The sequence below is a fragment of the Hemitrygon akajei genome, chromosome 1 (genome assembly GCF_048418815.1).
Source record: "Hemitrygon akajei chromosome 1, sHemAka1.3, whole genome shotgun sequence".
In the NCBI taxonomy this organism is placed as follows: Eukaryota; Metazoa; Chordata; class Chondrichthyes; order Myliobatiformes; family Dasyatidae; genus Hemitrygon; species Hemitrygon akajei.
In genome coordinates, this window is record NC_133124.1 from 113,100,058 (window position 1) to 113,112,794 (window position 12,737).

The window sequence follows — 12,737 nt, forward strand, 5'->3', positions numbered from 1 at the left end:
TATATATATATATTGTACTGCCTAATACTCTTTTAATTTTAGTAAACTCTTTAAAGTGTATGTCATACCGGTATTTGTTGTGAGTTTGATACTGCCGGCGGGGGCGCGAGGCATAAACTCGATTCTCACAGCACCTGCGTGAACGGGAGGCGGGGTTGGTGTGTGGCTGGATTTCTTTTTCCCCTAGACATATACCAGCCTGTTGGGTAAGTGTTACACTAGCCACACAGTCATGTGTATACAGAAAGTAGAGCAGTGGGCTAAGCACACATCCCTGAGGTGCGCCAGTGTTGATCGTCAGCAAAGAGGATATGTTATCACCAATCTGCACACACTGGTCTTCCAGTTAGGAAGTTGAGGATCCAATTGCAGAGGGAGGTACAGAGGCCTGGGTTCTGCAACTTCTTAATCAGGATTGTGGGAATGATGGTATTAAATACTGAGCTATAGTCGATGAACAGCATCCTGATGAACACCTACGTCAGGATGCTGTTCATCGACTATAGCTCAGTATTTAATTGTCTAGGTTGTCTAGGTGGTCTAAAGCCGTGTGAAGAGCCATGGAGATTGCGTCTGCTATTGACCTATTGTGACGATAGGCAAACTGCATTATTAGTCCCAGCTATGGATTTAGTTACACTTATATTTTGGAGATGGCCCTTGGTTTAACATCTTGTATCTGACAGTGTAATGCTCCTTGTACTCTCCTCTGCAAATTAGTGTTGATTATTCTAGTCAGGTCTTGCACTGCAGTTGGATTTTGAAACAAATGGGAATCCTAAGGCTATTGAATGAACAGCCATCTAGATGGTGAGTTGCCATAATTGAATCTAAGGTTGCATTGAGAGGTTGGTTATGACTAGACTGAACTCCTGCTCAGCAAGGACCTGGACTGATTGCAATTTGCCTATTGCCACAATAGGTCAACAACAGATGCAATCTCAATGGCTCTCCACATGGCTTTAGACCACCTAGACAACACAAACACTTATGTCAAGATGCTGTTCATCAATTATGGCTCAGCATTTAATACCATCATTCCCACAATCCTGATTAAGAAGTTGCAGAACCCGGGTCTCTGTACCTCCCTCTGCAATTGAATCCTCGACTTCCTAACCAGAGGACCACAGTCTGTGTGGATTGGTGATAACAAATCCTCCTCGCATCATAGAGGGATCAGAAGTGGAGAGAGTGAGCAGCTTTAGGTTCCAGGGTGTCAAGATCTCTGAGGATCTAACCTGCTCCCAACATATTGATGACAGCAGCTATACTTCATTAGGAGTTTGAAGAGATTTGGCATGTCAACAAATACACTCAAAAACTTCTATAGTTGTACAGTAAATAGCTTTCTGACAGGCTGCATCACTGTCTGGTATAGAGGCGCTACTGCACAGGACCGAAAGAAGTTGCAGAAGGTTGTAAATCTAGACAGCTCCATCTTGGGCACTAGCCTACAAAGTACCCATACATCTTTAGGGAGCAGTGTCTCAGAAAGGCAGAGTTCATTATTAAGAGCATGCCCTTTTGTCACTGTTACCATCAGGTAGGCGGTACAGAAGCCTGAAGGTACACACTCAGCGATTCAGGAACAGCTTCTTCCCCTCTGCCATCCGATTCTTAAATGGACTTTGAAGCTTTGGACACTAACTCACTTTTTTAAAAAATATACAGTATTTCTGTTTTTGCATGTTTTTTTAATCTACTCAGTATATGTAATTGATTTACTTGTTTTATTTTATTTTTTATTACTTTTTTCTCTGCTAGATTATGTATTGCATTGAACTGCTGCTAAGTTAGCAAATTTCATGTCACATGCTGTTGATAATAAACCTGATTCGGATTCTGATTAACATACACTAGTGGTCGCCAACCAGTCAATCGTGATCGACTGGTCGATCTTTGAGACTTTTAGTAGATCCCGAAAAAAAAACATAAATACATTATGCCTGATAAACCTTTTGATGCAAATATGTAGTAACTTCTACTTTGAATAAGGACTACTCAACAACTTCATGCCCAAAAGGAACAACTTTATCTAGGACAGTAAAACAATATTCACATACAGAGATTTTCACTAATGTGCACCGGGCTGAAAAGACCGGAAGGAAAACCCCGCAACCCCGGAAACAATCTCTCTTTACGAACAGTTTTCCGTAGTGGGAGTATTGCTATATTACCATAATCCTAATTGGTATTAATTTATATTTATAATGTTCACATTACAACACTCCCCCCCCTTTAAATTCCAAAGTTCCCCAAATGTAAAAGAAATAGGAAACAAAAACAGTGGTGTCATTAGCTTGCGTACCCCTGAAACTTATACTAGTGTCTCAGTAACAGTTTACCAATACCAGGAAAGTTGAGGAGCTGAAATCGGGGTTGAAGGCCCAGCAAACACGCTGCTCAGAGGACGTGGATCGACAAGTGTGAAAGGACTTGTCACTCTGTGAATATTTTTTCACGACAGTTTGATGAATCCCTGGATGTAATGTAAACAGCTCAGCTTGTTCTATTTGTCAGAATGGCTTTCCGGGATTTTACAACAAAGGAGGACTTCCTCACTCTTTTGCACTTAAAGGAGAGAGCAAGAGGTGAGGATATTTACAATGAGTTAAAAATAATGTCTGTGAAAATGACATCCCCATTCATAAACTGATGGCAATCACTACTGATGGGGCCCCAGCAATGCGCGGTATGCGCGTTGGTTTTATAGCACTGTGCTGTAATGCCCCTGATTTTCCCGACTTCCTGGATTATCACTGTGTTATCATCAACAGGCCTTGGCCGGGAAGGCCGTGGACTTTTCTCATGTAATGACACTGGTGGTCAAACTGATAAACTTGATTCGAGTAAAAGCGCTTCAGCACCGCTTATTCAAGGTGTTATTGGATGAGCTCGATGCTGCTGTGACCTGTTTGATATGTTAGTTACAGTGTTTTCTTGGTTGAATTATTTTGAAAGTTTGACAAAAGCATTTTATGTAATTAAAATACAATCAGCCCAAATAAAGGGCCTCAAGTTGGAAATATAATCTGAGCTGTTTCTCTCTGAACGATTTAGTCGATCTGGCCTTCCACTAGGGCTGAGGTAGGGGATTTGGGCTTAAAAAGGTTGGTGAGCACTAATATACATGATAGTTTCAGTAGTTTGGAGGCTGAGGCAGTGACTGACATTGTGGAGGGGAAATGAGTGATATTAGTAATGGATAAAATTGAAACTGAAAGACAACAAAATAGGAGTGTGAGGAAAGGCAGAAAGAAATCATTAAACCAACAGCAACGCCGTTGCAAAAGGGAAATCCCACGGGTGCTGGGCATCTAAAATAAAAGCCGAGTTCTTCAGTATCATTCCTGAAGAGAATACAGAGTTAATGCAACAAACATAAGATTTTTATTTCTTTAACTGGGTTCTTTTGGATTTCTTGCTTTGTTTCTTGCTAAGCAAACAAATCCAAAAGTTGTATAATTTATGCATTCTTTGATAATAAATGTTCTGCACACGGACTCCCAAGTCCCCCAGAAGTCTGAGATGCAAAGGGACTTGGGAGACCTTGTACAGAACCCCCTAAAGGTTAACTTGCAGGTTAAGTCGGTGGTGAAGAAGGCAAATATGTTAGCATTCATTTCAAGAGGTCGAGAATACAAGAAAAAGGATGTGATGCTGAGGCTTTTTAAGGCACTGGTGAAGCCTTATCCTGAGTATTGTGAAGAGTTTTGGGCCCCTCATCTAAGAAAAGATGTGCTGGCATTGGAGAGGGTCCAGAGGAGGTTCACAAGGATGATTCCAGGAATGAAAGGGTTATCATATGAGGAGTGTTTGATGGCTCTGGGTTTGTATTCACTAGGATTCAGAGGGATGAGAGGGGATCTCATTGAAACCTTTCAGATGTTCAAAGGACTAGACAGAGGTAGATGTGGAAAGGATGTTTCCCATGGTGGGAGAGTCTAGGACAAGAGGGCACAGCCTCAGGATAGAGGGGCGCCCTTTCAAAACAGAGATGTGGAGACATTTCTTTAGCCAAAGGGTAGTGAATTTGTGGAATTTGTTGCCACATGCAGCTGTGGAGGCTAGGTCGTTGGGTGTATTAAAACCAGAGATTGATAGGTTCTTGATTGGACATGACAGACATCAAAGGTTAAGGGGAGAAGGCTGGGAACTGAGGTTGAGAAGGGGAAAAAAAGGATCAGCGATTATTGATTGGCGGAGCAGTCTTGATGACCAGATGGCCTAATTCTGTACCTATGTTTTATGGTCTTATGGTCTAAATGTACTTTGAATCTTGAATCTTTGAATATTAAATGTTGTTTCTGTTTACTTGACCAGCTGCTTAATCAAACAACTACTTGCATTGCTTAAAATCTTTAATGTGGATCAATATCCCAAAATGGGAATTAAATATGACAGGCAGAGGAAAGATTAAGGGATGGGGTTAAAAGCTTGATTAGAGATATAAATATTAAGGATAATTTGAAAGGAATCGGGGGGGGTGGAATTATAGAATTTTGGCAGCTGAAGGAAGGACAAAAATTGATAGAGTTGTTATTCTTTGAATATACCCAAGGGACAAATTGAGTGAATTCAAACAACCTGGATTGGATTCAGGACTGAAGGAGGTTGCAGAAACAGGGGAAGGTGAAACTTGGCTGGGATCTGGAATCTAGAATGAGGACTTTAAAACTGAGGCATTGCTTGGGTAACAATCAGAGGGGGATGATGGCTGCGTGGAACGGGCTGGATGTTACTCACATAGATATGGAAAGTTAGTGCCCTTTAGGTCTAGGACTAGATAACTAAACATAGAACAACAATGAAGACAGACAGACAGAAAAATGCTACAACTGCACTTCAACTGTAGTTAGAGGAAAATGCAATTTTGTGGTGGTGCCATCCCTTCCTGTCAGATAGTCTGGCCATTAACTTTTCACTCCTGGAGCCTTTATTACCTAAGTAGCAGACCAGTCAGGGACATCACCTGGCTGAAAGTATCCACCAACACTGAGTTTCATGGAACTAGAATTGGAATTGTTTTATTATTGTTACACGTGGCAAGATACAGTGAAATACAGATTCATACAAATCAAATCATTACACAGTGCATTGACCTCGGGTAAGATGGCAATGCATTTGGACGCAGCAGGTTCTATGAGCTCAACCAAAGGTGATGGTGTCTTTTTTTAAATGTACTCTTTACGATCACAAGACCCTGCTGGGCATTAAGAACTTAACCTCAGATCTACCCCATCAGCATGTTTCTCATTGATGGAGAAACTGAAGGAGCTGGACTTGGTGCGGAGTGTGATGCTGCCTGTGACAGAGGGGCATCGGTACATGAAGGATGTACGCAGTCTGATTGCCTTAGTTGCTTTTCTTTGTGATCGCAAGACCCTGTTGGACATTGGTGGTGTGGGATGTTGGTTAGTTGGCCAACACAAAGGGCAGGCGGTGGGGAAGCTGTGTGGCCTCAGTTGTAGTGAGGACTAGGCCTCGAGTTGTGGTGTCACCTGTTTGCAGCAGCCCAGGGGCAGGAATCAGAGTTGGGTGCTCCACTGGAGTGCCGGAGATGATGTGGTGCAGCGTCCATGCTGGAGTTGGTGCTGCTGCCCACTATTTGCTTGGCAGAAGTATTATGTTTGACTGCAGACTAGCTGGACTCGGGACTTGGACTATTTTTTTGTGTGATTGCATTTTGCTGCTATGTGCTGTATGTGCCTGTTGGTAAAGTGTTTTGCATCTTGGCCCTGGAGTAATGCTGTTTCCTTGGCTGTATTCATGTATGGTTTATTGACAATTAAACTTGAACTTGATGTAGAACAAGGTAGAACAATAACAATACAGAATAAAATATAACAGCTGCAGAGAAAGTGCAGTGGAGGTAAGCAATAAGGTGCAAGATTATGAGATCTAGAGTCTATATTATTCATAATCTGCTGTTATGTGAGATTATGAGTCCATGCAGTAGAATTTCTGGTTAGACCATAAAACATAGGAGCAGAAGTAGGCCATTCAGATCAAGTCTGCTCCTCCATTCCATCATGGTGGATTGATTATCCTTCTCAGCCCCATTCTGCTGCCTTCTCTTCATAACCTTTGATGTCCTGAGTAAACTTATCAACTTCCACTTTAAGTACACTCATGACTTGGTCTCCACAGCTATCCATAGCAATAAATTCCACAGACTCAGCACCCTCTGCCTAAAGAAATTCTACCTCATTTCTGTTCTAAATGGACATCGCTCTTTTCCGAAGCCGTGCCCACTGGTCCTAGACTCATCCACTATAGAAAACATCCTCTCTGCATTAACTCTGGGCATTTCAGTATTTGATAGGTTTCATTGAGATTCCCCCTGATTCTTCTAAACTCCAGAGAGTACAGGCCCAGGGCTATCAAAAGCCTCTCATACATTAACTCTTTCATTCCTGGAATTATTCTCGTGAACCTCCTATGAACCCTCTCCAATGCCAGCACATCTTTTCTTAGATAAGGGCCAAAAACTGCTCACGATACTCCAGGTGCAGTCTGGCCAGTGCGTTACAATGCCTCAACATTACATCCTTGTTCTTGTATTCTGGTCTTCTCAAGATGAATGCTAACATCGCATTTGCCTTCCTGACCATTGACTCGACTTGCAAGTTACCCTTTAGGGAATCCTGTACCAGGACTCCAAAGTCCCTTTGCACCTCTGCTTTTTGAATTTTCTCCCCATTTAGAAAATAGTCAGTGCCTTTACTGTTAGTGAAGTGCATGACCATATACTTCCCTACACTATATTACATTTGCAACTTATTTGCTGATTCTCACAATCTGTCCAAGTCCAAGTCAGATTTCCTGCTTCTGCAACACTACCTGCCCCTTTACCTATCTTTGTTTCATCTGCAAACTTGACACAAAGCCATCCATTCCATTATTCAAATTGTTGACATATAATGTGAAAAGAAGCTGTTCCAATACCCACCCCTGTGGAACACCACTAGTCACCAGCAGCCAACCAGAATAGGGCCCCTTTATTCTAATTCTTTGCCTTCCGCCAGTCAACCAATCTTCTATCTATGCTAGTATTTTTTCTGTAATGCCATGGACTCTTGTTAAGCAGCTTCATGTGCAACACCTTGTCAAAGTCTTTCTCAAAATCCAAGTAAGCAACATCCACTGACTAAATCTACTCATCTTTTTTCTCCAGTCCTGCTGAAGGGTCTTGGCTCGAAACATTGACTGTACTCTTTTCCATAGATGTTGCCTGGCCTGCTGAGTTCCTCCAACATTTTATGTGTGTTGCTTGAATTTCCAGCATCTGCAGATTCTCACTCGTTTATTCACCGGTTCTCCTTTGTCCATCCTGTTTTTATTTCCTCAAAAAATTCCAACAGATTTGTCAGGCCGCATTTCTCCTCAAGGAAACCATGCCGACTTTGATCTACTTTATCATGCACCTCCAAGTACCCCAAAACATTATCCTTAATAATGGACTCCAACATCTTCCCAACCATTGAAGTCAGGCTAACTGTCCTATAATCACCTTTCTTCTGCCTCCCTTCCTTCTTGAAGAATGGAGAGACATTTGCAATTTGCCAGTCCTCTGGTACCATTCCAGAATCTAGTGATTATTGAAAGATCATTACTGAAGCCTCCACAATCTCTTCAGCTACCTCTTTTAGAATCCCAGGGTGTAGTCCATCTGGTCCAGATAACTTATCTACCTTCAGACCTTTCAGCTTCCTAAGCACCTTCTTAGTAATAGCAGCTAGACTCCCTTTTGCCCCTGACAGTCTTGAATTTCTGGTGTACTGCTTATGTCTTCCAGTGCAGACTGACGCAAAATACTTATTACAGTAGTCTGCCATTTCTTTGGCCACCCATCTCTACCTCTCCAGCGTCATTTTCCAGTGGTCCAATAACTACTCTCACCTCTCTTACTCGTTGTACATATATCTGAAAAAAACATTTGATATTGTCCTTAATATTATTGGCTAACTTAGCTTCATATTTATCTTTTCTCTTCTTATGGCTTTTTTTGTTGGTTTTTAAAAGTTTTCCCATCCTCTACCTTCCCACTAATTTTTGCTATATTACATGCCCTCTCTTTTGCTTTATCCTGTCTTTGACTTCCCTTGTCAATCACAATCGCCTCATCTTCCCTTTAGAATACTTTATGTCTATATATACTTTATATCTATACTCTACCTTCTGAATTTTCCACAGAAATTCCAGCCATTGCTGTTCTGCCGATGGTGTACCCTTCCATTCAGCTTTGGCCAGGTCCTAGCTCATGTCTTTGTAATTCCCTTTACTCCCCTGTAATACTGGTACATCTAACTTTATCTTCTCCTCTTAAGCTGCAGGATGAATGCTGTCATAATTTGATCACTGTCTCCTAAGGTTCTTTTACCTTAAGTTCCCTAGCCAAATTTGGTTCCTTACACAACACACAATCCAGAATTGCTGTACCTCTTAGAGAGTGGGTTTAAACACAAGCTGCTCTAAAAAGCCATTTTGTAGTCATTCTATAAATTCCCTCTCTTGGGATCCAGCACCAATCTGATTTTCCTAATCTACATGCATATTGAAATCCTCAACGACTATTGTAACATTGCCCTTTTTCCATGCCTTTTCTAACTCCCATTCTAATTTATCTCCCAGGTTCTGTCTCCTGTTCTGAGGCCTGTATGTAACTCCCATCAGGGATTTTGTACCCTTGCTGTTTCTTAACTATCCACAAGGATTCTACACCTTCTGATCCTATGATACCTCTTTCCAAGGATTTGATTTCAAGTTTTACCAACAGAGCCACTGCACCCCTCTGCCTACCTGCCTGTCCTTTCACTAAAATGTGTAGGCTTTGATGTTAAGTTCCCAACTATGGTCTTCTTTCAGTCTCGACTCAGTGATGTCAACATCATCAATCTCTAACTGCACTACAAGATCACCTAGCTTGTTCCATTACAAATCAGAGTTTTTATGTGCTTTGTTTTGCAAATGAAGGTAATAATGATCATTTGAAAATATGAAAAATATCTATTGATGTGTTTTATTTTTTAGGTTATTTGAAGAGGCAGCTGAGGGTCTACATCGACTTGCTGATCAGCTTCCCCCTCCTGGTAACTCTCCAAACATCTTCAATGAGAACAATTGAGTTGCAACCTTGAGATGTTTTAATATTCAAATTAATTGATTTTACAGATGCCCCATCTATAGAGTGTTTCCAGCATTTTCTGATTTTATTTCAGATTTTAATTTTCATCTTATATAATTAAGGCTTTTTCTGAGTTTGGTGAGGTGTTCAACCTAAAGGGCTGCATAACAATTTAAATTTGCCAGTATTTATCTTTTGTAAGAATGTGGGCTAATCTGTCAGCACAGTGTTTTGATGATGCATTAAAAATTCATAGACATCAGCAAGCATGCAAATGTTTTATTTTGGAGTGCTAATGGTAAGGCCATGCTCTTCATTTTAGGAGTAGCAAAGATAAGAGGGAGATTGGTGTATTAGCATATTGCACCATAGAACGGAGGATAGCAGATCTCAGAAATCTTGAGGAGGTACTGCCCGTTCCTATCAGATATTCTGGACATTAATTATAGATAATTAATTTTCACTGCTGAGGGCATTGTTAACTGAGTAGTAGACCAGTCAGGGATTACACCTGAGTGTGTTCACCTGCATGCAGTTTCATGGAATTGTAAGTGATTTATTGTTATCACATGTGCTGAGATACAATGAAACCTTGTCTGAATATACTGTTCATACAGATCAAATAATTAAGCAATGCACTGATTAGAGCAAAGTAAAGCTATAACAATGAAGAATAAAGTGTAACACCTACAGAGAAAGTGCAGTGCAAGATGCTGGATTCCTGATCTCTGCCACATCTCCAATGTTGTTAGCAATCAATTCACAAAACGTGGAAAGAGGCTACTTGTGCCAACAGCTTGAAAGAGTTTTTCAACTAGCCCCATAATCGTTTCCCCAGCAACTCCGCAATTTTTCTTTTCAAAAATTTAGCAGCATTTCATTTTGAAAATTCCTATTAAATATGCTTCTTCTGCATATCCCAGATCCTACAATTCATTGTGTAAACAGACTTCATGTTCATCTTTTTATCTCTTTATTTTGCCAATCGTCAAAAAATTTGTAAACTCAGATTATTGAAGCTTCTGACAAAGGAAATGGTTAATGATCAAATTCTCCATAACTTTGAATACATTAAATTTATTAAAATTTTTAAAACTGCAGATGCTAAAAATCTGAAATAAAAAGCAGAAGATGCTGGAAACACTGATTTGATAACATCAGAATTGACATTTTATTTTAAAATTCTCTCATCCTTCTTTGTAAGTAAATCTAACTTCTCCAGTCTTACTATTGCACTGAAAAGCAGCCCTGGTATATTTCAAGTAAGGTTCCTCGGTTTCCTCACCAAGGTTATTGCTGAAATGTTTTGCCCGGAATTGACCACAATAGTCCAGCCATATTCTAAGACAATAGTCTGTAAACATTTAACACAGTATATTTGCCCATACGGAGATTAAACTGCTATTTTTGAGTCCCAAGTAAACTAGTTTATTTGAACAAAGGATTGTTTTTAGCTTTTTTTTAATGATACGGTCATAGTTGTTTCATAAGGTGTGCCTGTTGAAGTGAAAAATATGAATTTAGCATTGAACTGTTGGTCTTTTATGCTTTGAATTGAGCCTGACATTTGATGTGCTTTTCTTTCTGTTGACAGGCAAGATGTTATTGGATATAGTCTTGCTCGTCTCTGGTAGTGATATTCCAAGGCTGAAAGACTGGCTGCCTGTTGTGGGTGCATTTAAGCACCTGAAGGAGTGGCATTCAGCAGAAATTACCATCAGTACAAAGGATGGCAAATGGTAGGTAGCTTGAGCAAACGCACAGTTTTAAGTGGACAAATCACAAACGAGAAAATCTGCAGGTGCAGGAAATCCGAGCAACACACGCAAAATGCTTGAGGAACTCAGCAGGCCAGGCAGCATCTATGGAGAAAAAAAGTACAGTCGACATTTTGGGCCAAAACCCTTCGGCAGGAGTTCCAAAAGACAAATTGTTGCATAAACTATACATACAGAAAGAAAAACATTCAGACGGATATGATCAAAACAACCAAGTTATCTTTATGAAAAATGAACAGGTTCAGTCTCTGTTCTCGTGCATGCAAATGTTGAGGGATGGCCAAATGGATGTAAAATTATGAAAGGTTTTGAGACACAGTGTGTGTTTTTACAACTGGAGAAGAGCAAAGCTAGAGGCCATTGATTTAAGTGGATTTGGGAGAATTTTTTTACCCAGAAACTGAGGAGAATTTGGAACTTCCTCACAGTGTAGTTGCAGCAAAGAGCAGAATTTAAAGGGGAACTAAATAAGCATCCAAATGAAGAAGGGAAGAGAGTAAGTATTAAGCATGGGAAGCATGGTCAGGAAGGTGTGTGGGGGGGGGGGGGGGGTGTCAAAGCTTTGTTCTTTTGCCCTGTTCTCCATGTGACTAAAAAATTGTGGTCGGCATATTAAGCTGCAGTTTATTACTTCCATCTCCAAGGGTTTAACACAATTTGTCTCTTTGCAGTTGGCAGAAAATTGCAGAGTTCCTGGGTGCAACTGTTGTAGATCCAGAGAAGTTAGAGAATATGATCGACCCCTTGGTGTTATGGAGAGGAAAAGTACGCATCCAGGAGCGAAAGGTATAACTCTGTTTCTCTATTTTTATGTGGCAGAGAATGCATGCCATCCCCTGGTTACGTACTTATGATCAATGGACACCCCAACATACATCTGAGCTTCCATAAGAAAAGTCCAGCTGGTGCACATACATTCATTCCTATAAATGCAGAATTAATTTCCTCACCCTCTACACTTTAAATAATTGTTCTTCCTTCTCAGTCTTGTGTGCTTTTGATGCCATTCATTACAATACTGTGGAGATGAGGTTAACATTTTTTTTAAATTTTGTTTATTTTTCTCACTTATAGATGTCTGTTTAAAAAAAAAGTGGAACCTGTTTATAATTTGGGTACTGCCTGTATTCTGATAGAGATTCTTTTATTCAAAGAAAAATATTGCAGGTGTGGAAATTTGAAAGTGGAAATATAATCTGAAAGGGATGTAAATTGGAGGTGGTGAAATATCCTGTATTTTTATCTGAAATTTTTAGTATTTTTAACTTTTCCTCTTCTGGCATTTAAGTGTTTATTGCTCTTGTCCTATTTACAGCACCACTAGCCATATATTTACCGCTCTCTGACAAAGCGTACCTGTGCCACTTTTGCCAATCAATCCCTCCTGGCTGCAGTGTTCTAGACCTTCCTTCTGCCTGTCTCCCATTTCTCGGCCACTTAAGCTTTAAGTTTTAACTTTGATAGTGAAAGATCATTGATATAAAAAGTTAGCTATGCTTCCTTCTCCACTTACCTGCTGTGTATTTCAAGTGTTTTCAGCTTATTTTGGGGATATTATATTCTGCATGCTTGGAAAGTGCAATCAACTTGCCATAAATTGTTTCTTTCCTAAACCCACGAGGGAAGAGAGAAGTTTTTATTTATTTTCCTGAGTTTTAAGTCGGTACACATTTTTATTTAATCAGTAAAGAATCAGTTTCAGAAGCAGGGAAATATTGTATCTTATGTGCATCCAGTAGGTTTATCACTGGTAGGCCAGTGTAATGATTACATAACCAGCTTATATTTTTGGTTTCCAGGATAAACCCAGATAAAGAAAACCCATAAAGGGA

General features: G+C 40.2%; 1 protein-coding gene across 3 annotated transcripts in view; it reads left to right on the top strand.

Annotated features, from left to right (window-relative positions):
• Positions 1–12,737, top strand: part of mtbp (MDM2 binding protein) — a 113,109-nt gene that overhangs the window by 43,573 nt on the left and 56,799 nt on the right. For all 3 annotated transcript variants that reach the window (XM_073050242.1, XM_073050249.1, XM_073050254.1), the window contains 3 exons: positions 9,034–9,092; positions 10,722–10,866; positions 11,577–11,691. In XM_073050242.1, coding sequence (XP_072906343.1) covers positions 9,034–9,092; positions 10,722–10,866; positions 11,577–11,691 — 319 coding nt within the window. The remainder of the gene's footprint in view (positions 1–9,033; positions 9,093–10,721; positions 10,867–11,576; positions 11,692–12,737) is intronic.